Here is a 23,353-nt window from a genome sequence, read left to right as displayed (position 1 = left end):
ATGAACGGAAGACTTTCAAAAGACCCAATGTCTTTCACTTACACTGCCCTCTGCATACAGTTCAAATATAATATCATTTTGCCAGTCAGAACAGAATTCTAACCTCGCATTTAGAACTTTGCACTTATGACTGGAAACGGAGTAAAATACCAGCTTTCAAAGGTGTCATTCTGAATACTTATTATTTTTGTGATCCTGTGTGATTTAAATGCGATACTAAAACAAAGCCCTCTGAACTGACATAAAAATAGCACTGATACCAAAATAAAATAGATGCAGGCTACAAACCACATATTTGCAAATGATGAAAGAGCAATACACACTGCATTAAAAATTCACAAACAACTGTGTCACTGAGGTTTGGTAATGGCAGTCACATATTGCTAAACACATTATGAATCTGAGTCATTATCGAGCTAATAGTGCATGCTACTCCATTAGAACACAGCAAAATGAAGAGTATAATTTCAGTTCCTGCAAAACCGGGACATTACGTTATGACCGCAGCTGTAATGGCTTCAGCGCGTCTGATGTGACTGAACGGCTGATGCAATTCAAAAACAGAGCCGAATTATTATGACTTCTCCACTGTGTGCTGTTTGTTTTATTACAACCACCAATGTCTAAACTGTGGAACTGTGTTCAGGGTGACAAGAAAAACAGAAAAATCACAATGCTGGTTTCACGATGGAACATGTGGAGTCTATGGCATAGAAGATACCAGGATTGGGTATTAAAATTCAATACTTTCATGCCATCAACAAAATTACTTCAATATTGCTGAGTATGGGTAGGTATGGCCACAGATTACCAGTACTGATACCTTGACTTTGACACTTATTCTTGAACAATATTTGTGGGTGTGGCTTAAAGCAGAAGTTGGTGCATTTACTTACTCTAACGGCATACATATAAAGAAACACTGATGTTAACATGCTTGCAGAATGTAATTTAGGCAGTCTAGCTCATACAAGCATGCTTATTGACAATGGTAAGGTACTGAAATTTGGTATAACAAAATTGTTCGGTACTCAGTACCATAAAAGTACTGAATTATAACACCACGCCCTATTACAAGCTGTTTTTTGTCATTCATTACCAAATTTTAGTATCTAAGTATTCAGTTTTACGTAGCTGTAGAGCCAATAAGCACGCTTATTTCAATATCTAGACTGGTGACTGGCAGTCATTATTACATACTGCAAAATGTTATTGATGCGCTTCATAAATTCTTTGGATTACTCTACAATCTACTGCAATGTATGAGTTCATTTGCAAAAAATGGTACATTTAAAAAAAACGAGCTGGTGGTCGTGAGTTATTTTGAACACAAAAAGCATTCTAAATCCCTAAATACATTTAGTCAGCCGTTATTGTCCATTGTCAAGGCACTGCAAGTTCACAGCAGAAACCAGCAAATGCCAGTGCTGTTCTCCAGCAGCACCCGATAAATCCGTTCAGCGAATCAGCGTGCAGTATTCGGGTCAGGTGACAACACTGCCGCTAACTATTTAAGACAGAATCTCAAACGGCTCCTTTCTCCCAACAAAGTGCAGCATGTAGGTCTGCAAATAATGACTACTGCATCTAAACAGTGCACAGGCTGTCAAACAAAGAACCACTTTGGATTTAGTCATGTGTGCACAACTCCATACTGGACATAAAGTGCAATATTTAGGTGTTAAAGCCAAAATTTCACAACTCACATAGTGCAATATATAGGAAGCAATGAGCCGTTTGAGATTCAGCCTTAGGATTTTTCAAAGTTCTTATAGATGTTTAATATTGTTCATTAATGGGCTGTTTTGGTGCAGTTTTCAGCTTTTTAGTTGCTTGTTTTATGTTAAAGAACGTCAAATGTGGCACTTAAAAGAAACCTGTATCCATTACATAGCTTTGTTTAACTCTGAAATGACCATTGGAGTTATTGGAGTTTAGAGTTATCTGCTTTTGCCAAAACACAATTTCAATTAAAAAAAAAAAAAATCTATAAAAGATTTTGTAAGTTACCTGCATTTTATTGAGTTATTTTTACTTAAAACAACCGAACATCAGTTTGACTGATATTATTCCAGTTTTATGAAAATTCATTAAAATAGAAATATCTGTTTTTGCAAATAAACTCTTTGCATGTTAATTATTAACTCAATATTATTTCAATTATAAAAAGGTATCATCCCATAATCAGTATCGCAGTCAAGGTTTACTTGCATTGAAAAGATGCACACCACGCCCTTTTACAGGCTGTTTTTTGTCATTCATTACCAAATTTTAGCATCTAAGTATTAAATAATCGTTACTGACACACTCCAGATGCATTTATAGTATTAACAGAATTCAGTTTCTGTGCATGGATATGTTCACATGCACAAAATAAACCGATGACTGTGGAAAATCGAATTTCCAGTTTGGCATTCACAAACTCAGCTTGATATGTTTACAAGCACTTCAGTAATATGATGACAATAAAATTCCAGGTTTACATGAGTCACTGAATAATCAGATTTCTTTCTAAACACAAAATGTGCACCTCTACAGTTGCTTAGCAACTCACCAATAAAGTTCACAAAATCACATTTCTTGCTGCAGTTTCCTTTTCAACATGGAGTCCCATTACTGGTAAATATTTATCAGGGAGTTTTTATGGCTCCACGAAGTGGTCATTTGTCACCATTGCACAGTATTTGCTTTAAATACATGTTTAGTGTTTCCCAGGCAGCTCTTCTCAATCTGGTTGAAGTAGAGCAATGAACAATATCAGAGTAAGGCATGTGCTGAAAAACTCAATTACCGAGCTAAATTCAAGGTCTCTTTATCAGATTTATAGATTTTATAGATTGCCTAAAATCCAATAACAGCTGTGCTCTAAACTAAAAAACTGGGTTAGCGCTTTACTGAAGGGCAGAGTTCACAAAGCTACACATCAACATAAGCCTTTCATGACAATTGAAATAACAGTATGTAAGCATTTCTAAAAGCTTATTCTAACAAACATCAGTTGTCATAACACTTTCTGAGGTGAAATAACGCAATAATATTTGTTGGGATAAGCCTTCATAAATGAATTAATTAATGCCAATTGTCATTTAAGGTTGCCATTAGTGCTGAGAAATATGACAATATTTATCCTGATAAATTATGTCACAGTATGTCACAGTAAGTTTTTCTAAGCATATAGTGGATATCGTTAGTACTTGCCCCCAACGTTTGATTACTCACTTCTATAACCTAAAAACAGATCAACCGGTTTGCAACGAAGTGCCTGTAGTTACTGAATAATAAGCCTTGGATTTTGTGCAGCACAGTTTGTGAAATGACGAATAAAAATCACTATTCATAGTTTTGGATAGTAATTTTTAAATGTGTTACTTTGCTTTTTCCAACTTATCAGATGTCCAAAAAAATGAATATTGTGACATATCATGTGCCGTGAAAACTACTTGAAGTATTCTGAAGACTGGCATTTTTGCCATATCGCACAAATCTAGTGTCACGCAATGCTGTTTACATGACCACTTAAATGATCGGATAACCACCAAGATCAGATAACGACTGTATCGTCGATGTGTATGTAAACACACTCACTATTCAATAACTACTGATGACACTATTGAACATTAACTTACGAAGATTAACGTGGATCATTTCCCACTTCCTTTTTCTTTGTACTGGTGAATCTAACAAAACCGAACTGCTCACTTCGGGGGCTTGGTAGATGTACTCTCCATGCTGTCTTCACCCCCACCGTCTCAATCAATGTATTCTCAGTTCAGATTCCAGGTCCCATCTCATCCCTTAGTTAGAAAGCCAATGAATTTGCATGATTCAATTTGAACGCCTTTGCCGTACTTGGCGAAGTGTCGACTATGACTAAAGTGCCTCTCTTTGGATGGAACTCTCCGGCAGGCGTCATTAATGGCTCCGGATCCCATTGGTTTCAGTCTCAGAGTTACATTTTGGCAAAATGTATTATGAAACTAAATTTTGTGCCTGCATAATGGGGCTTAATTGATTTATTTTTCCTGAGCACACTTTTGAGGGAAATGAAACTGGGCTCTTTTTTTTTTTTGGATCGCTTAAGCCACAATATTAGTCTAGCAGCTTTTTGGGCTGAGATGGGAGCAGATGAGTCATTATAAATGAGCACAAAGAAAGCGACCACATGGGGGGGAGTAACTGATTTAGGGAAGCACTAAGAGATGACACACATTTTGACTTAAGCAGTTCAATAAAATGGTCAAGATTTGCTGCAATATTTGAGATTTATAACTCCGCTACGCGAAAATTGCTCGCATCATAAAAAACAGCCTATTTTTCTAAAGGGATATAACAAACGCTTCCCCCACCACACGTCTGCTGTTTGCACTTCCAGATCCTGTGGAACTGCGATAAGCTTTATGATGGCCTGAAGGCTGCGTGCAACCGTACCTCCCTCACGCTACAATGATGGAGCTAGACATGCAATCATGCCGGTCCTCGCTATCAACCTCCAGACATGGCATCCTGCTGTCCGACCATTTAACCGTGTTTTATCTCCTGGATTATCGGAGAGCAAACTGTATTGCAATTTAGCATCTCTCGTTCTCTGAAATCATGGGAATGTACAGATGCATTGTGAGCTCTGAGCACTTACAGGAACGAAAGCCAGTCAAACTGATCAAATTTACGCGCCGCTTACATTTCAAATATGACGGGACATGACTGTGCGATGTGTTGAACAGGGATGTATAACTCAAATCAAACCATGATTAATGCAATTGTGGATAAAAAGCCAGAATAAAAGCCAAAGACAACAGGAAAGGGAAGAATGAAAATGAATAGAGAGAGATGATTTATGCGTGCTGACTGCAGAGTGTTCCGAGCCTAAAATGCACCTCATTAGAGCTACTGATGCAATAAAGGACGGGCACAGGGAAAAAAAAACATCCTTACCGCACTGGTGTGTGGGCTTCAGCTCAAATTTTATTACACGTTCCGTAGACGGCCTCATAATGCAAAGTTCGAGTTTTGACGCATAAATATCACTGTGTGCTCTTGACAGGTACTAGAAGTTATTTGAAAAAGAAAAAAAACAGAAGAGCAGGGTACATCATTGGAATACAAAACAGATCTGTCTTCTACTGAAACGCAAGCTTGAGTTTCTATATAGGTACAACTAAACAAGCTGAAAAGATGGAGACAGAGAATAAACGCAAGGCTCGATTAAAAAGTGCTTTTTCCACAAGCAGTTAGGGATCGAGACTCTAACTATAGTGTGGCAGAAAATGTCTCCTACAAATGCAGGAATGATCATCTAAAATGGGCTTACCAAAGCTATTAAGATGTCACCTCTTACATGAAGGTGAAATTGTACTTGAAATCTAAAAGGCTCTTCTGAAGTCTGTGGGGTATTTCAATCATGCATCAAAGTGGACCCCTAAGCATCAAAGCAAAATGCTAGTAAGTGGTTGGCTATTAGTCAAGAACTTTCTGATTCTGAAGTTTCTGATTCCTGCAGATAAAAATAAATAGATGCTCACCATGTCTTTAATTGGTCACACTTCCTTTTAAGGAATACATTCTAGGGGTTTATTAAGTTTTGTTATTTGTTCGGTGAAGCCTAAATGAGACACTTCTAAAAGCTTTATTAACTAAACATTAAGCTTAATTCATTATGGCCTGTATTGTATGTAACTAAAAATCTTTTATGCGAAAATCACAAAGTTAATTTATTAGTTGAAATAATGCACAACAAAAAGTTTGTTAAGACCTTGTTGTGCAAACTATTGGGAATGGATTAATCACTTAAATGCACATGTTATACTTAAAGATGAGTTCCATTTTCTAATGTAAAGTTTTAATCACCTCTAACTAGAGGCTAAAAAGCACTAATCTAGTTTTTAATAAGGCAATCTGCCTCACAAATTCAATACCCATTCATGATATTTTGATTTTAAAAAATCTGTGAAAACTGATACAAGATCCATACAAGAGTTCAATTGACCCACATTTGACTGTTAACATGGGTTTTAAATAACTTAAATTATTCAAAAAAAGCCAATTAAAAGACAACAAAATGAATTTTTTAGAATATCGGATGCAAACTGACTTACAGAAAATTTTCTTTTTAGCGTCTAACTGGTGATGACCATCCCTATCTTGTAACAGTGACTTTTTAAACTCTCGTTAGTTCCAATGCAATAAATGTCAACTGACACTAGCTAAAACCTACAGGAATAAGTTAACAGTTATACATTAATAATATGTGAATTTAGGTGATTAATTCAATTCAATCCCATTCATGCAAAACAAGATCTTATTGGCACCCTGGTACACCTTTTGGTGTATTAGCTAATTCTCATACTGAAAAAATGGGAGAAATCAAACCTTCAATTAAAAATTGAAAAAAATCCCTCATCAAGAAATTATTTTTTAACAAAACCACATGTGCTACAATTATTGGCACCCCTGCATTTAATACTTTGTCCAAGCTCCCTTTGCCAATTAAACAGCACTTAATCGTCTCCTATAACATCTTATAAGGTTGGAGAACATGGAGCAGGGAATCTGAGATCATTCTTCTTTACAGAATCTCTCCAGGTCATCCAGTTTCCGAGGTCCTCATTTGTGCATTCTACTGGGTTTAGATCAAGGGACTGGGATGGCCACGGCAGGAGCTTGACACTGTGGACATATGTTTTTCGGATCACTGTCCTGCTGGAACATCCAATGACGACTCATTTTTAGTTTCCTGGCAGACGCAGACAGATTTTGATTTAAAATGTCCTGCTATTTCATGAAGTCCATGGTGTCATGTACCCTAACGAGGTGCCCATTCATATTTTCTTGAACCCTGTAGCACTTCTTTGTTCTTGTTTTTTTTCATATTTAAAATTATGGTTAATTATGTAACATAAATATCATTGATTTAAAGGGTAGTTTTGAGAACAAGTATTCAAAGCCTGTATAATGCTGTACGGGTCAGACAAACCTAACTCTAAACATAGTAACCATAACCTCAACCCAAAACTTAACCCCAACCCTAATCCTAAAGTGTTGATAATCAATTAAGCATTTCCAAGATTCTGTGTTAATATTTTGAGCATTAGTGTCTTCCAACACTCAACGCGTTGATAGCCAATGTGGGTATTGCTAGCTGAAATGGCATTCAGTGAAACAGAGTTAGTGTTCACCAGGCATGCTGAGCTGTCCAATGACACTGCGTTAGCATTGACACTTGGTGTTTTGGAAGAAGCATGTGCTAGCCTTCACTCTCCCAGCTTGGTAGCTGGTTGTGACAGTGGAGACCTCACTAGCAGATGGTAACTGGACATAACCAAAATTGGGGAAGAAACGTTGCTAAAATCCCTGCTAAAAGGTACAAGTTACATGGTACAAATAAGGTAAATGTAAATGTTACTTCTTGATTAGCTACTTGTGATGATAGTCGACATCAAAATATCTTCTCAATTTCATGTGTATGTCATTCGTTTAAGAAACGAAAGAAAAAAAACAGACAAATCGGCAGCCCTCCCAAAACAGCCTGAACATGGCTCTGCTTGTCTGTTTACTGTGGGAGTGTGCTTAACCTCTGAATGAGGCAGCAGCGTTGGTGGACAACTGGATGGATGGAACGGGAAGAAGAGAGGGGGTCGTGAGCTAGATCAACACTGACCGGTTCAGATAAAGCGGCGTGTCCAGGGAGAAGAGCAGGAGCCCATCTGATAGTGGACGCCGCGCTGGCAGCCTTGACTCGTGGGCCCAACGGATAATGTAGAATGGAGGAGCTCCCCAGACTCCGTCTGCGGGCTTCATACCAACCAGATAAGAGGGTAAGAGAGTGCTGTTCAGAAATCCTGCCATCAAAATATGTCTAAATTTTCAAACAAAGTGTATTATATTGGTTGTGATAAGTAAGACTCTGTAACAGCAGTGTCTCTCTTCGATACGTGCCTAGATGTGGTCTGTTACAATGTACAAACATGCAATATATAGCCCTGTAATGTGATGTTTCGTATTGTAAAGCATATTTGAAATTTACAGTACAGTTACAGGGAATGGGATGGTATTAATTTTGGCACTGTTTTGAAGTTTTAGCTCTGGAAATCACATTGAGCAGTTCTAATGATGACATAAACAAGTATCTACAGATATGTTACTTAGTTTTGCTTAGTTTGCTGCATACACTGAATCTGACATATATTACTGATAAATCATACATAATTATACTGTCCAAACGTCAGAGACCACCCGTCATTTATTTAACTTTCATTCAAATTGGTCATTAAGTACAAGTTATTCTTTTTTCAGCAGACGAGCCTGGTAGATCACCAGAATAGTCACTATCAGCTGAACAGTGTTTAAAGCTTTTGTTTTTGAGACAGAGGAGAAAATAAAGCTCCACTCTTACTTCACATCTTAAAAAATTCACACACTTCTGTCTGTCCTTCTACCGTGAGAATGTTATGTCTGTAGGGATGTGCAGCAGTCAAGAAGCCATTACTAAGAAAAGGAAACAGACAAAGGAGAAGAACGTTTGCAAAAAAACTGGACATCTAAGATATGCAGTGAGGCTTTATGGACTGTTGTGTTTAAATTTGTAAATGGGATTACTTTGATTGTGAGAAACAGAAACTTTGACTTTGTGCCTTTATTTTATGTTCAACTTGGAACAGAGACCCTTATGTTTTCCTGAAGAACAGCCACAACAGAAAGAAGCAGAAGAGCAGGATTTTTGGAGTTTGATTTACATTTTTCTTACATAAAATACAAATCACTGTTACAAATAACGGAATGGTTGATAAATTAGGCTAGCAGAATTCGAACCCCCTGCCAACTTCAGATGTTACTGTTTTCAAGGGAGCTGTCTTTTTCAGGGGAGCTGGCTCCTTCTGTAATTCAAAAACCAGTTACAGTAGTTGCAATACACTTTAGACATTTTCTTTCGATATGACTAGAAACAGGTGCAGATATTCAATAAATAATTATTCATTTACTTACTCCAGTATTCAAATTATCTTGTATGACATTCCTATAGGAAATTTACAGAAGCATGTAAGGGGATCTATGTGGAGCCAAACAAGAAAATATTTCAAACAACAAGATGTACAGTGTACGCTGTGTCTACTGGTAGTATGTCCTCTGCAGCGAACACACTTTAAAATTACTTTTCTGCAATTTTTAGGGCACAAACTGTATTTATTTGCTGTTTAAGCTATTGGAAAAAAATAAAGCATAACATATAAAATATGCCATAACCTTTTTATTTAGGAAATAAACAGTAATAGTGCATTAAAATGTGCAGATGTGTGGTTCCTGTAGAATACGTGTTAACTTCTTTTCTCTTAGAAAATCAACCAATTATTGAATCTGACCGGGGTGCCTAAACGTTTGCATACAACTGTATAAACCAAATACTGTTTTAAAATAGCATATTAAAATATAAATCGCAAAAATGGTTCAAAAGCCCATCTAAAGTACTGACATAAGTGCTTCCATTACTGAATTGCACCAGTTTTCAAATGTATTATCACTGACAACTTGATGGAGCCCATAATAGCACACCACATACAATATGTTTGGCACTAATAGGTCACCAAACACAGGCCACAATTTACCTCTGCATCACTCAGACCTAGACAATGCAATAGAGCATATATATATATATATATATACATACACACACACACCGATCAGACATAACATTATGACCACCTCCTTGTTTCTACTCTCATTGTCCATTTTATCAGCTCCACTTACTATATAGGTGCACTTTGTAGTTCTACAATTACAGACTGTAGTCCATCTGTTTCTCTGCATACTTTGTTAGCCCCCTTTAACCCTGTTCTTCTTACTGCAGTAACACTGACATGGTGGTGGTGTGTTAGTGTGTGTTGCGCTGGTCTGAGTGGATCAGACACAGCAATGCTGCTGGAGTTTTTAAACACCTCAGTGTCACTGCTGGACTGAGAATAGTCCACCAACCAAAAATATCCAGCCAACAGCATCCTGTGGGCAGCGTCCTGTGACCACCGATGAAGGACTAGAGGATGACCAACACAAACTGTGCACAGGCAGATGAGCTATCGTCTCTGACTTTACATCTACAAGGTGGACTGACAAGGTAGGAGTGTCTAATAGGGTGGACAGTGAGTGGACACAGTGTTTAAAAACTCCAGCAGCACTGCTGTGTCTGATCCACTCAGACCAGCACAGCACAGCACACACTAACATCACCACACCACACTAACATACCACCACCAGTGTTACTTCATTGCTCTGTGAGGGTCCATGGGGGTCCTGAGCACTGAAGAACAGGGTAAAAGGGGGCTAACAAAGTATGCAGAGAAACAGATGGACTACAGTCTGTAATTGTAGAACTACAAAGTGCACCTATATAGTAAGTGGAGCTGATAAAATGGACCATGAGAGTAGAAATAAGGAGGTGGTCATAATGTTATGCCTGATCGGTGTGTATTTTTTCTTTCTCTGACACATGCAGCCCACATGAACAATATTTTGTAGTTTGATGGAGAAACTTCACAGAATTCCTAGAAGAGAACACAAAACACAACATGGCTTCCATGTATAGGTATGACATCACTGACCAGCCTCTGTTTTTCTTTCTTCTATTCTCCCACCATCCCTCTGCAGTTCTCTGACACTCTATCTAGTGATGTCTGCATCGGTCTATCAGTCAGGGCACTGGATAGAGTTATGTATGAGAGTGCTCGCATGTGGCTAATTGGAGTGCTGTTATGAGAACATCCTGTTCTGTGCTGAGTGCCAGAGGCTACGCTAACGTTCTCTCTCAGTGATCAAGAGCTGTGTGCTGTTTTTTTGCTGCTTTTGATTTATGTAGCCTGGTGAGTGTGAGACTGTATGACGGTCAGACATGATGGTGGAACTAAGGGGGAATCAGCATGCGAGCATCCAGATTTGATTTGGGCATCTCGCCCAGGTTCAATCACTACAGGATATGAGGAGATCAATGATTATTATTGGCAAGAGAAGAAGGGAGACGAGTTGGTTTGTATCACAGATTACTTGAACAGAATGTTTGCAAGCACTTACCAACAACTCCTTTCTTAATTGCAAAGGAAAACTAAACTTGCACTATATGACCAAATATTTGTAGACTCATCCAATGTTTCTTCTGAAATCAAGAGCATTAAAAGGGGGTTTTACATTTTATGTTGGAACATTGCTGTAAGGATCTGATTGTATTCAGCAACAAGAGCACTAAGGAGGTCATGTCCTGATGTTGGGTAACTTTGTTGTACAGTCCATTTTCTTAATAAATGAATAATTCAGTGTATTTATGCAATGCAAATTTTCATGTTATTCATTTTCTTTAGTCTCACAGGGCCAGATGTGCTGGATCGCAGTGAAATTCACTGCAACTAAGAGTATGCTCTCTAAAAACTGACCCCAAACAAAGTAAAATCAATAACGCAAGCAAAACAAACAAGCTAGAGAAACGCTAAGCTTAGCTAGTAGAACTGGTTTTGGCTTGCAAGAGGTCATTTTTTATTTTTACAGAAGGTAAAGTGCTCTCTGCAACCGTGACACAAATCTGCATGGAGGTTTTTGGAGGAATTTCAGCCATTATAACTTATGCTACGATCATGGGCTAACAACAGGTCTGTTTGTCTGTTGGACACCGTTGTCGAGTGCACCACCACCCCCTACTTGAGCTCCGCCCTCACAAGATGGTGGATTATAAAGTTGTAGGGCTGCTCAATCCCAGACATTTTGGAGTTGATGCAGATTCCAATTAACAGGAATCGATCCCGAGAGTTGCTTGCACATAAAGAGTACAATATTAAATCTATCGGATCTTAGCAAGGAAATCTAGATAACTAAGCTGATTACAGAGGTCCTCTTCAGAAGTTCCTACTCACGACTTCAGAGGTGGAGTTCATGTGCATTTATCTCATAAATACAGTATTTCTGACCAGACAGCAAAAGTTGTATCCGATTCTTCCTATGTCAACTTCAGGTGGGTAGATTTTTTTGTTGTTTTTCCACTTTGCCTGAAGTAAAATACAGTTGGACTATCAATGTGTGAGTTGTGGTAGAATGTGTTTTTCAGACAGTCTACTGTCTAACAGTGACAGCAGAATATCTCCCACTCTGGGTGCATGCAGCTGTGGGCAAACAAAGTTGACTCTTCCTAATGCCTGGAATCGAGAAATTGAGTCTTTTTGGGGTCGACTTCCAACCAGGACATTTCACACTTAGTTTGTTTCCACCCTAATAAGTGTACAAACCTACACACATTTAGTCCAAAATTTCACATGTGCTGTCAGAAAAAAAGATACTGTGTGGGTACATTTTTTGTTCATCAAGGGACTAACAATGTAAATATGCCTTCAAAAGTACAACAATGATTTTTTGGGCCAATTGTGTGCCTTACATAAGTTTTTTCCCCAGTGGAAAGGTGCATATTTGTAACTTTTCATAAGATGAGACTGGGTGTGTGGAGTCAATACAACTTTAAAAAACATAGCTGCTAGATTATGGTACAATTATGTTCCCTAACTAAAGGTACTGAGATGTACCCTTGAGGGTACCACCCCAGTGACAAGAGGGGTAAAGCCCCAGTGACAGCTTGGTATGTTTTTTTCCTGAGAGTGTGGTTGTTGCCAGACATTCTCATTATGAGATCATGTTTAAGCTGCTCTGAGAAGGAGTTCTACAGAATTCTTTACACATACAGGCTAAAACTTACCTGGAGCCATAGACAAACACGAGTACCTAATGTTGTGATCTCGTGTTTTGTGATGACTTCAAAGCTCAAACGTGTATTCCATTACACCCTTGAGCAAATCATTCCATGACCTTTTCAAAGCAAGACAGTCACAGACACTGAGCTCGCCACCGCTGTCTGCTTTACTCCAGAGCAACAACAGAAATCCAGCCTTCCAAAGTCTACTGTTAGTGTAAACTCAAACAGAAATTATGCAAGTACTCGCTATGTGGTCTTCCGCTAAAAAACGTTAAAGTCTGAATTTCCACAAGTAGTTTCTCAAATTGTGTTGATGGACTAACACCGTACGTAATGACATGTCTGAGGTCTGTGCTCGCTGTGGCACGAAATCCGGCAGAGAGCCTCGACATCTCCCGAAAAACCAAGATAGCAAAGGATGTCTCAATTACAGCCTCAGAAGTTGGCCAGAGCGGGGGAGGTTTGACAAAATGTGACTTCCCTGCTCAAAGAGCGGTAGGGGGGTGTCAACCTCTTCCTAAATCCAGCTAGGAACAGTCATTTCGACAGGAGACTTCCATTATCTGTCCAACCCATGATAAGATGCTCCGTCAGTAACTTGTCTTTTATATGCTGCCACTATCTCCTTATGCAGACTCGCAAGTCATTCTGGGCACACTCCATGCACAGTACAGCACAGAGTTGATGTGTTTGAATATAATCTGAAGTTTTATGTAACTTTTTTTTAATTTCTTCATTTTTCTGATAAGAGAGGCATGTGGATTATTCACTGATGTAATTTCTGCACTGTAACACTGCTTCTAGGGCTAGCCTGAACAGCATTTCACTGGGTTTGGATACCCCTTGGTGTTTACAAACAAGTACCGGGAATACTCTTTCTCAAAACCACACTTAAAAACAGTATTTACGTTTCAAAATCAATCATTATTTTTAAATACGTTTACTGTTGCAGTTTACAGTATATCCAGTAGGTGTTCTGATGTAATGGATACATACTGGTCCACATTTCCTAACATAAGGGGAGATGTCATTCCTTTGCTGTTTGCCTTTCATCTGGCCTGGCCAATCAAGTCAGATCTCATGAGTTGTAAGCCAATCACACCCACCCTTGATGTCAGTGAAGCCTTTCCCCATTTTACCAGTTTCTTTCAGCAACAGCAAAAAAAGTTATAAGCGTAGTAGGTTCCATCTGCTCAGTTAAAATGTTGGGGACTTCCGGTGTATACTATTTATTATTTTATGCATACAAATCATTAGAGAAGTGGCATTCTGATAAGTAGGAATAAAGACTGTCTGTACTTTTTTTCTGTAACTACACAGTAGTCTGCAACAACAAAAGAAATGTACCACATTTCACCAGGGCTATACCAAATGACCCTCTAAAGCTAAGAAAGAAACCATTTGAGGGTCCAACCTCAACTAAAAGTATGTTGTTTCCCAGTCAAGTGATGCGAACATGACTGGGGCCCGTGTTTCGTCAGAATTCCCCTCATGACCCAGACTATGATGATGACCATAAGCTTCAGCCACGAACTCCCTCAAAGAACTCAATCAGCACAAAGCAGAGGCAGTTCACACACTCCTCTTAAGGTCGTGAAGCAATGGTGCAACCAATGTTGAAGATCCATTCATTAATGATGGCTACTGAGGTTCTGGCATGTGTCTACATATACTGTGCCATAATGAGGCACTGAGCAGATAAAATGTTCCATAGCTTTCTACATACACCAGACCTTCCCTCAATCGGAATTAACAAAGTCAACCAAAGTTTGGCAAAGCACAAAATGATTCAGATGGGCACCTCTGAATAGTCTGTTTTTGGTTTTAGATGAATTAATTGTAGATAAGGATTTGTAAATGCTGAGAGAAACACTGTTTTCATGTTTTCCTCTGGTGTCTGGATTTAATTATGAGCACTGGGATTGAATCTTAAGGGAGTGCTGATGCTGGAACTGTAGCCTACCTCTCTCTGTTCACTGCAGATCTTGCACAACCACTGAGCTTTCTTTTGACTGCATGCCGCCTCGATCCCACACTTGGTGCACACTTTCTGAAAATTAAAGGCAAAAAAAAATCTGTTAGTCTCTGACTATGGATGGACAGATACCTGTTTCTCATAGGATGCATTCAAATATCAACCAACCTTTAAAAGATTACAATTTTCTTCAAAATAGATCATTTTAAACTTTTTAAGTATGAAGATAACAAGATAACAAAGCTCTAAACTGCAATACATCACCATCACCAGTAGCTTCAGTGGCAGAAGTGGAGAAATATGTAGACATTTAATTTTTTTTGTAGAAAGAAGCAACATTAAGCCAGGGTTACACTACACGACTTTTACCCGGATTTTAGCCCCGATTCTCAGTCTGGCTGAGTCTGTGTTAGTTGGCTCTAGTCTGCAGATTGTTGGGTCAGTTGGAGTCAACAATTGGACAGAGAATCGAGTAGTGTGTGAGGGGCGCAGACTCAGATTTTTTGCCTCCCGATCGGGTAATCTAGTAGCGTAAACTGGTCAATGACTCAATCTAAACAGACTCCTGCAACAGCCAATGAAAACGGAGAGCGCGACAGAAGAAAATACAGCAAGTAAACAAAGGAAAATGGCAAAAAGTTACTCACACGTGGAGCAAAGCTTTTTAATGAGCCGAGTTTAAGTTTATGTACATTTAAAAGTCTAAAAAAAATACCACACTGATTACAAATTTTAAATCCATGACCTGCACTTCAATATGCTTACCTACTGCTTCTTTACTGTGTCAGCGCAAACGGCAGAGAATACAGGAGCAGCAAGCAGTTTGCGCGAGTACAGCGAGTTCCGTTCGGTTCAGCAACAGCTTAAAAGTGTAAGTAGTGTGTGATCCCTAATCGTTTAGTGTGTGATCCCCAATATTTCAGTCGCCCAAAAAATTGCAAAAAAACAGTCAGATGGTGTGAGATGCTGAGTCTTTTTATAATCTCTTAAGACTTTAAAAGTCGTGTGGTGTACTCAAGGCTTTATTGAGTCAGGAGAAAAAAAACATGCTAAAATATGGTGTATGTGCTCTGCTGCAAGTTGCCCTGTAAAGCCTGAAATCATCATTTAAGTGTTGGGATGGATTTTACAGTATTCCAGACCACATCATGACACACATACAAATGTCACAAGCACAGGCTCAAAGAGAAGGTTTGGCTTGATGTTTAGGTCTCAAATACAAAATCTGCATTATACTGATGACCTAAGATAATAAAAGTAGGTAATTCACTTACATCCTTGGAAGACACAGCCTACAGCAAGTTTTGACTGAGTTTTTGTTGGATACTCTTTCAATGCGATCACAATCATCAGATTCATCCACTCAGGGCAGGGGTCCAAAGCACAACCAACTTTACAAACTTTTACTCACGAAATAAATTTACTCATAAAATAAATTAAATAAAAAGAATTGGAAAGTAAAAAAAATAAAATAAAAAATGAATAAAGATGATTATGATTTTAAAAACTTTTCAAAAATCTGTATTTTTGTTACTTCTTCATTGAAACCAGGACTCTATATGCAGTTTAGGGGCGCATTTAGAGCATCATTGCCATCTGGTGCTACAGATATGTGTAAGTGCGTGTAATTGGCATACATATAAGCTACGTTTGCGTATTTAACTTTCATCTTACCAACAGAAGGTATGTGATGAAGAAAAGAGCCCTGAGGGAGGGCACAAATGTTGCTTTTGTGTCTTCTCTTAATCTAGTTGCATTTAAATCCAAAGGTATAAAAACATGTAGTAAAGAACCCTAGAAAGATGATAAATGCCAGATATATAAATATAGAACAGAACACCAATGACAGTTGGAAAAGATCTACAAAGATGCTAAAAATGCTTATATATAATAACACCTCACAAATGACAGCGATAATAATATGGTTTATCAAAAATACAATCTGCTAATTTGGCTAGTGGAGCCAATTGCATGTGTTGTGTGCAACTTTGAACAGTTTCGTTTAACCATACAGAAATTATGTTGTATGCAACTCACAACATGCAACTAGTTGCATGAAAGTTTCACCATGTAAAGCCAGCCTCAGATCATACTAAATATGCTTTCTAAGCTACACTCAAGAGTTTACAAACTACAGTTCCGAACAACATAGTTGCTTAACACACAGAAGTGTAGACTCTATGCGTCTCATCTAAGCCTTTGAATGCAGCTGTAAATGGAGCTTGAAAAATGGCTAGTTTTAAGAAGCAGGTTATGATGACCAGTGCACTGATAATGAGTCTGTCAAAGATATCACTGAAACACACAAACGCATAAAGATGTATAATTTACCACAAGCATAATGTCCATCTCCAAATGCTGGTGAACGCCACGTCTATCTTCGGCAAAAGAAATTTAATTACAACAGGATATTACACTGGCTCCTGGTGAATTGGAGTTCAAGAATCAATTTGAATGCTAAAGGTTTGAAATGGCATTATAACAGGAAAGCAGAAAGAACCTTTAATCAAGCTTGCTGTAATTGAAGACAAAAGCCAGGAGAAGTACTGGTAATTACACCTTTTGCTGAAGAGTTCTGTATTTTTTAAATTGGTTTGAGGGAGAGAGAGAGAGAGAGAGAGAGAGAAAGAAAGAATGAAAGAGGGAGAGGGAGAGAAAGGCCACTCAGGAGGCCCTTCAATTTTCTGCAAACTCTCCAAAAAGAATCCTCAGAGCGAGCATGAACGCTTTGCATAATTTGCCTTCAGTTTTGAATGACAACTGACTACAGCCCTGTGTTTCAGCAGCGGCCACTGAAGGCCAAAATCAAACAGCAATCGTTGGCTTTGCCATCTACAAGCAACAGGTTTAAAAAAAAAAGATAAGGACGACACGGGGAGCAAAAAATCTCTGATTTGAGATGACTGAGATAAGTCGAGATGATTTATCTCTGAGGAGGTTGTTTATAATTAGCCATCCTTAGATCCCGCAAACAACAGAACAGCTGAACGAAGGGGAAAAATGAGTTCTTGCTGTGCTCGGAGCAAAACATAGCCTCCGCTCTTTTTTCCTCCTGTGAGTTCAACAATCACCTGGCACCTGACAGACCCCATATGGCAACGACAAAACAGTTCGACACCATTCTGCGAGTATGCGTAATACAACATATGTGGTTTATAAAAACAATTATGCCACTAACAGCATAATAATCTTTGAAATTACCGTAATATTCCCTGCATATTTAAAACTCAGCACCATGACATTAACCTTTATCTGCGACAGATGTTGCAACATAATGGGCCGCATTAAAAAATATCAGGTGAAAAATAGAGTTTATGGATCTATTTAAGAAGATAATGTTTCTCTAAACATTACCCTTTTAAACGTACCACCTGCAAAGGTTTATTGGTAAACCGTTTCAACCCGTCTGTGCTACACCAGCAAGTGTTTCGCACAAGAGGCATGTTGAATCACTGCTTCCATCTGGAAACGCTGACCCTGAAAGCTGGGCAGGGCTGTGGACAAACAATCTAAACAAAGCCTCATACCTTAGGCTAAACAAGATCTAAAGGCAGTGAAGACAGTGAGCTTGTTATTTAGACACACACTGCCCCCTGGTGTCGGACACTGGTCACCTGAAACGTTAGGCCACAGCTGAAAACATATCGGTTTTCCATGAACAGCTCTCTGCTGCTGGCTAATGGAAGCTTAGCGTTACTGCATCACACTGTAGGAGAGCCATAAAAGTTTTTGTCTGTTATATTTCATTTTGATGATGCACTGTAGGTGCCTTGCAGATGTTCAATTTGTTTTTAACTTACATTCAACTAATATTAATTCAACTTAGATTTTACTAACCCTAAACCCTATCTTTGGTCCTGAGCCTAACCCTAATGTTGGATTCTGCTATTTTTTCTAAATATCTGCATAATTAAATAATTAAGATGCAAGCAAAGTCATTCAGAGCAGTTTGAAGTAAAATGTTCCAGTCTATAAAAACATACCAAGTAAGAATTCTTCAAAGTGGTGGTGATAGAAACCAGATGAAACATCTGATGCCTCTAAAAGCTCCCACACTGAAATTATTCTATGAAATTCTTAAAATGTGCTGCCTGATGCCTGACACATTGTTTTATGATAGTTTTGAAGTACATTGGACTAAAACATTTTTTTTTTAAATATGCTCATGGTGGAGAGGTACATACAGGGTGATAATGGTCCCAACAGAAAATGTATTTTTTCAAGTTTATCACTATTTTACCATTACCAACAGTATATATAAAAATAAAATGGCTATATTAGCATTTTAAATATTGTGACCCCAGGTTCCTATCAACACCATTATAAAGAATTCTGAGTCGGTAGGTTTTTCTACAATGCAACACATGACTTAAAATCATCAAAAGATATTTATATTTGCATTGATAAAGTTAATGAATGCTTCCTGAGTGTTTCTACTCTATGCTAAGGGAATGTTTTACAAACCAAAATACACAGCTTGTTTTGATTGTACAATTTGAGTTCCAGAAAGGATACTATGCTTTTATGTATTTTGATTCACCAGACAGTCCACAATTTTACTCCAAGCTAACTCACAAAACATAGGGATGAAGGAAAAACGTGGACAGTCTGGGGGGCCCTGAGAACCGGGTTGGAAAACACTGATATAATTCATCTGGTAAAATTACATACACTGCGGTGAACCAATCTCATTCCAGTGTCCAATCTTAACCACAAAGGGTCACCTGCAGGTTTTCATTCTAAACAAGGAGAAGTACACTTGATTCCACTTGTTTAATCAGTTGCTCTCAGTCTTCAAACAACTGATTAGTTATACGAGGTGTGCTCATGTTCTGTTGAAAACCTGCAGCCACAACAGCCCTTTGCAGAAAAGACTGGAGACCTCCTTACTAAAATTAAAAAACAACATTATATACTAGTATAAATTATATATTGCCTAGCCCTAATGGTGTAATCATTGTCATATCATAGTATTATCACAGTATCGTAAAAATAAAATAAATGACTGACTGAAACAGTGTATTAAAATTGATATGGGCCGGCTTTTATGAAAACCACAAAACATAAAAAATGTAACTAAGTTAGTTGGAGTTAGTGCTTTGTATTAGAGTCGGCAAAGACTTTTAATCATGCTTTCACAACACACGCATATTTCAGTTTTGGTCACGGTGCACAAGATTTAAAGACATTATACAAGATTTAAATCAAAATTGCTATTATGTACAAGTTACAAGCAAAAGTTATTTGTCTTTGAGCATCTGGAAAAAAAAGCAGGAAACATATTTAACCAAGGATTACATAGAAGTGTTAACAACTAAATAGATTTTTTTTCTACCCTTTACCTTTCTTACAGATTCGATTCTTTTCAGCAGACTTGCTTTCAGTTTTTTAAGGCAGGGATATTTTTCAGCACCTCCAAAGTTTACTATTAGGCTACGTTCACACAGTAGATAAAAGTGGCCCAAATCTCACCAAATCTGATTTTTTTGTTTGGCTGTTCACATTATCTTTAAACGTGATCTGTGCGCGTCATTAGTCTGAACAGATCAGCTCCTAAACTGACCGCATGCGCAAAAGAACAATGCTTCACATTGCTTCACGTGGCTCATCCACAGGTAAACAATCCTGACTACAAACGAATGCCAGTCGCTCCCGGAGGGTTCAGTTTCATCTTTGCCAGCATCACAGGAGCAATCATGAGGTTCCGATGGCTGACAGCTGGGCTCATCACCCACAGTGTGTTTGAGCTCGCCGTAAAAGACACGTTACTCGGCCGCAGTCACTTCTTTAGTTTGTGTCCTCAGATTCTTTAAACTTTGCTTTTAACTGCCGCGTTCGGCCATTTCTTTCAAAACCTCTTCGAACACGGAGCGGTTGCGATAAGTCTCTTCACATTTTTTAGTACAGAAACATCAGCCTAAATGTTTATGGGGTCTCAGCAGCGCGAAATGATGACGAATGTCGAGTTGGATTGACATAAAAGTCGCACGAATCTGGCTGTTCAGACTAAGTCGCATTGCTGCGTATCAGATACATATCGGATTTCAGTACCACATATGAAAGCGTCTCAAATCGGAAGTGAAAATGTCAGATTCAATACGTTTTTTGCTGTTCACACTGCCACAAAGATGACACATCTGTGTCACACATGAGGGAAAAGATCAGATTTGAGCCACTTTTACCTGCTGTGTGAACGCAGCCTTAGACGTTGGTGGCATTTTCGAATCCTCGCGATCCAAGTAATCTCAAACACATTCACTGACGTAGAGGTGTGGACTCTGGGGTGACCAGTCCAGTGTTCTGAGAACATCAGCAGCTACGTGTTAATGTTCTCCACAATGTGCTTTGGGTTGTTATCGTGCTGTAGAATTAATTGCTTCCTAATCAAACATATTCCAGATGGTCTTGCAAACATACTGCATTCTGTTAGTTCTAAAGATCTCAAATTTAGAATCGAACATCTAGAAAACATTATTCCACATTCAGTTCCTGTGTTCTACATCGAAAATCAAATCTAGTATTGGAAATCCAATTGGTCATGAATGCGACCCAGTACTATAACTACTTCAGCATCTGTAGATAACCTACAAGGGGCCATAAAAAGTGTTACCATGTTTATAGTACAGTATTATGGACGAGCTGCATTGATGTAACAGTGAGAAAAGTGGCAAAAATGACATTATATGGAGTGGAGGCTGTAGGAGCAGTGAGATAGTGTGCTTTACCTTACAGCAATCGAGGCAGAGGACTGAAGGAGTTCCCAGCAGACCCAGAGACTCCCCACACAGCAAACACTGAGACAGCCCATTCCCCACCGCCGACCTCCTCATGTTCTCCAAACGCTCAATTAGTCTCCTGTAAACACACACACCTCAATGTCATATTCACATGCAGAGTACATGGTATGTTTATTTACCACAGTCAAAAAAGAAAAAAAAGAAGTTCTAAGTCAGATGCCTTCATGATATGCTGACACAAATAACACAAGCATCTATCATGACTGCACTCAGGGCCTGCACAGATTAAAATTATCTGGAAAGGTTATGGCCTTTCCTGCTCAAGCAAAAGGCTCAGCACTCATGTAAATACAAAGGAGAGCCCGTGTCAAAGCACTACAGCTACAATAGGTTTAGTGAGAGGCAGCTCAAAAGGGCATTCTGAGAGAACAAGAGCGATGCAGACAGATAAAAAGCTCTACCCGATCCTGTGCTGCTCAATCAGCTCAAGCTGTTCGGCTCTGCGGATGACATTCAGAATGATGTCCAGCTCCCGCTTGTCCAGCGCCTGGGCCTTCCTCTGCTTCTCTGACTGGAACGTATGTACTGACCAGCCAGTGTGCAGCCTGGTCACACACACACACAGTAAATTACATCAAGCGATAATGTTCTTGTTTTTTTTCCGTAGGCTGTCTCAATCATAAAATACTGTCAGACAATTAGTTTACAATAGAAATGATCGCAACTGATAATTTACTGACCTTTTTTCATTTAGTACAGCTATTAAAGTACAAACCTAAAGTGGACTAATTGGCAGATTGGCTATCTTCCTTCCTGGCTGCTGATACTTAGTAGCTCCAAACTGAAGACAGATGCAGCTGGAGTTTAAATTAACGAACATTACTTACTGCTGCCCTCTACATGTGTAATAGCAGCATGTCAGAAGCTAAAGCTTGTTGTTTTTATAAGGCCCATGAGGTTTCTCAATAAACTTGTTCTCTGTTTTCCTTTATTTACATGATTTTGTCTCAAATCAATGGTGGAAAACACACCCCAATTCATATTCCATTTGTTGCGAAATAAACAAGACAAATGCTAACAACTGTGAAAAATAATTATGTTCAGGTGATTATGTAATAATTGCAACAGACCTAAATTTAGGTCATCCTTGCAAGTGTTTGCACAATTTTTAGTTACAGCAGCTGCTAAGCAACTTCTTGTCAATGGAAAACAGAAAACCCTTTTAGTTTAGTTTACTTATCAGTAACTAATTAAAGTTGCCTATGAGTCAGTAATTATGAGTCATTTAACACCCACTGTAGGTGCTCAGCCATTTCAGAAATGTTAAGAGTAATCTTTCTCAAAGTAATAGCCAGCACAAAAACCCATTTTTTTGCAATGAGTGGATAAAGAAAAGAGGAATGGGCCTTGTCTAAAATATGAACTCACCAGACATTTTGTGGGGATTTCTAATAACAAATTACTATTAATTGGTGCCCATTCGAAATACTGCCTGATGATACTAGCTGATATTTATCAATCTTTTTCATTTGCAGTGTCAGCAGGATTTTAACTCACAGTCTCCTAACTCCTAAATCCAGAGTGTAATAAATATATTATCAAACATTCGTTCAAAATATCAGTCAAATCTAAACATCTGTCCGATGCCGATGTTTTCTTGTGCAAATATTTACAGATATGATTTCGATATCACCCTAATATCAATCCTAATCTTAGCAATATAGACTGAACCGGTGAATTTGAACTTTCCTAATCTTTAGCATGAGAATAACATGTTATAACACAAGTTATAAAAAAATAAGAAAAAGAATTTTTTAAATATCTATATTATTTAAGACTATTATTATTGAGTTCATGCCATTTATTTGAGTTTTTAAAGTGACAATTGAGAACTGACATTGATATCTGTCAGTAAAGTAGCATATAACTAAA

General features: G+C 38.4%; 1 protein-coding gene across 2 annotated transcripts in view; it reads right to left on the bottom strand.

The window, feature by feature from the left end:
• Positions 1–23,353, bottom strand: part of LOC118814321 (rab effector Noc2-like) — a 45,676-nt gene that overhangs the window by 13,784 nt on the left and 8,539 nt on the right. Inside the window, exons 3-5 of one of the 2 annotated variants that reach the window (XM_036579869.1) lie at positions 21,883–22,026; positions 21,410–21,539; positions 14,673–14,759 (exon numbers count right to left, since the gene is read on the bottom strand). In XM_036579869.1, coding sequence (XP_036435762.1) covers positions 14,673–14,759; positions 21,410–21,539; positions 21,883–22,026 — 361 coding nt within the window. Of the gene's footprint in view, positions 1–14,672; positions 14,760–20,857; positions 20,985–21,409; positions 21,540–21,882; positions 22,027–23,353 lie in introns of those variants that run through there. The other variant, XM_036579870.1, reaches the window with a different exon arrangement.

The sequence above is a fragment of the Colossoma macropomum genome, unplaced genomic scaffold, assembly GCF_904425465.1.
Source record: "Colossoma macropomum unplaced genomic scaffold, Colossoma_macropomum, whole genome shotgun sequence".
Classification (NCBI taxonomy): Eukaryota; Metazoa; Chordata; class Actinopteri; order Characiformes; family Serrasalmidae; genus Colossoma; species Colossoma macropomum.
This window is presented reverse-complemented; position numbering and strand designations above follow the sequence as displayed.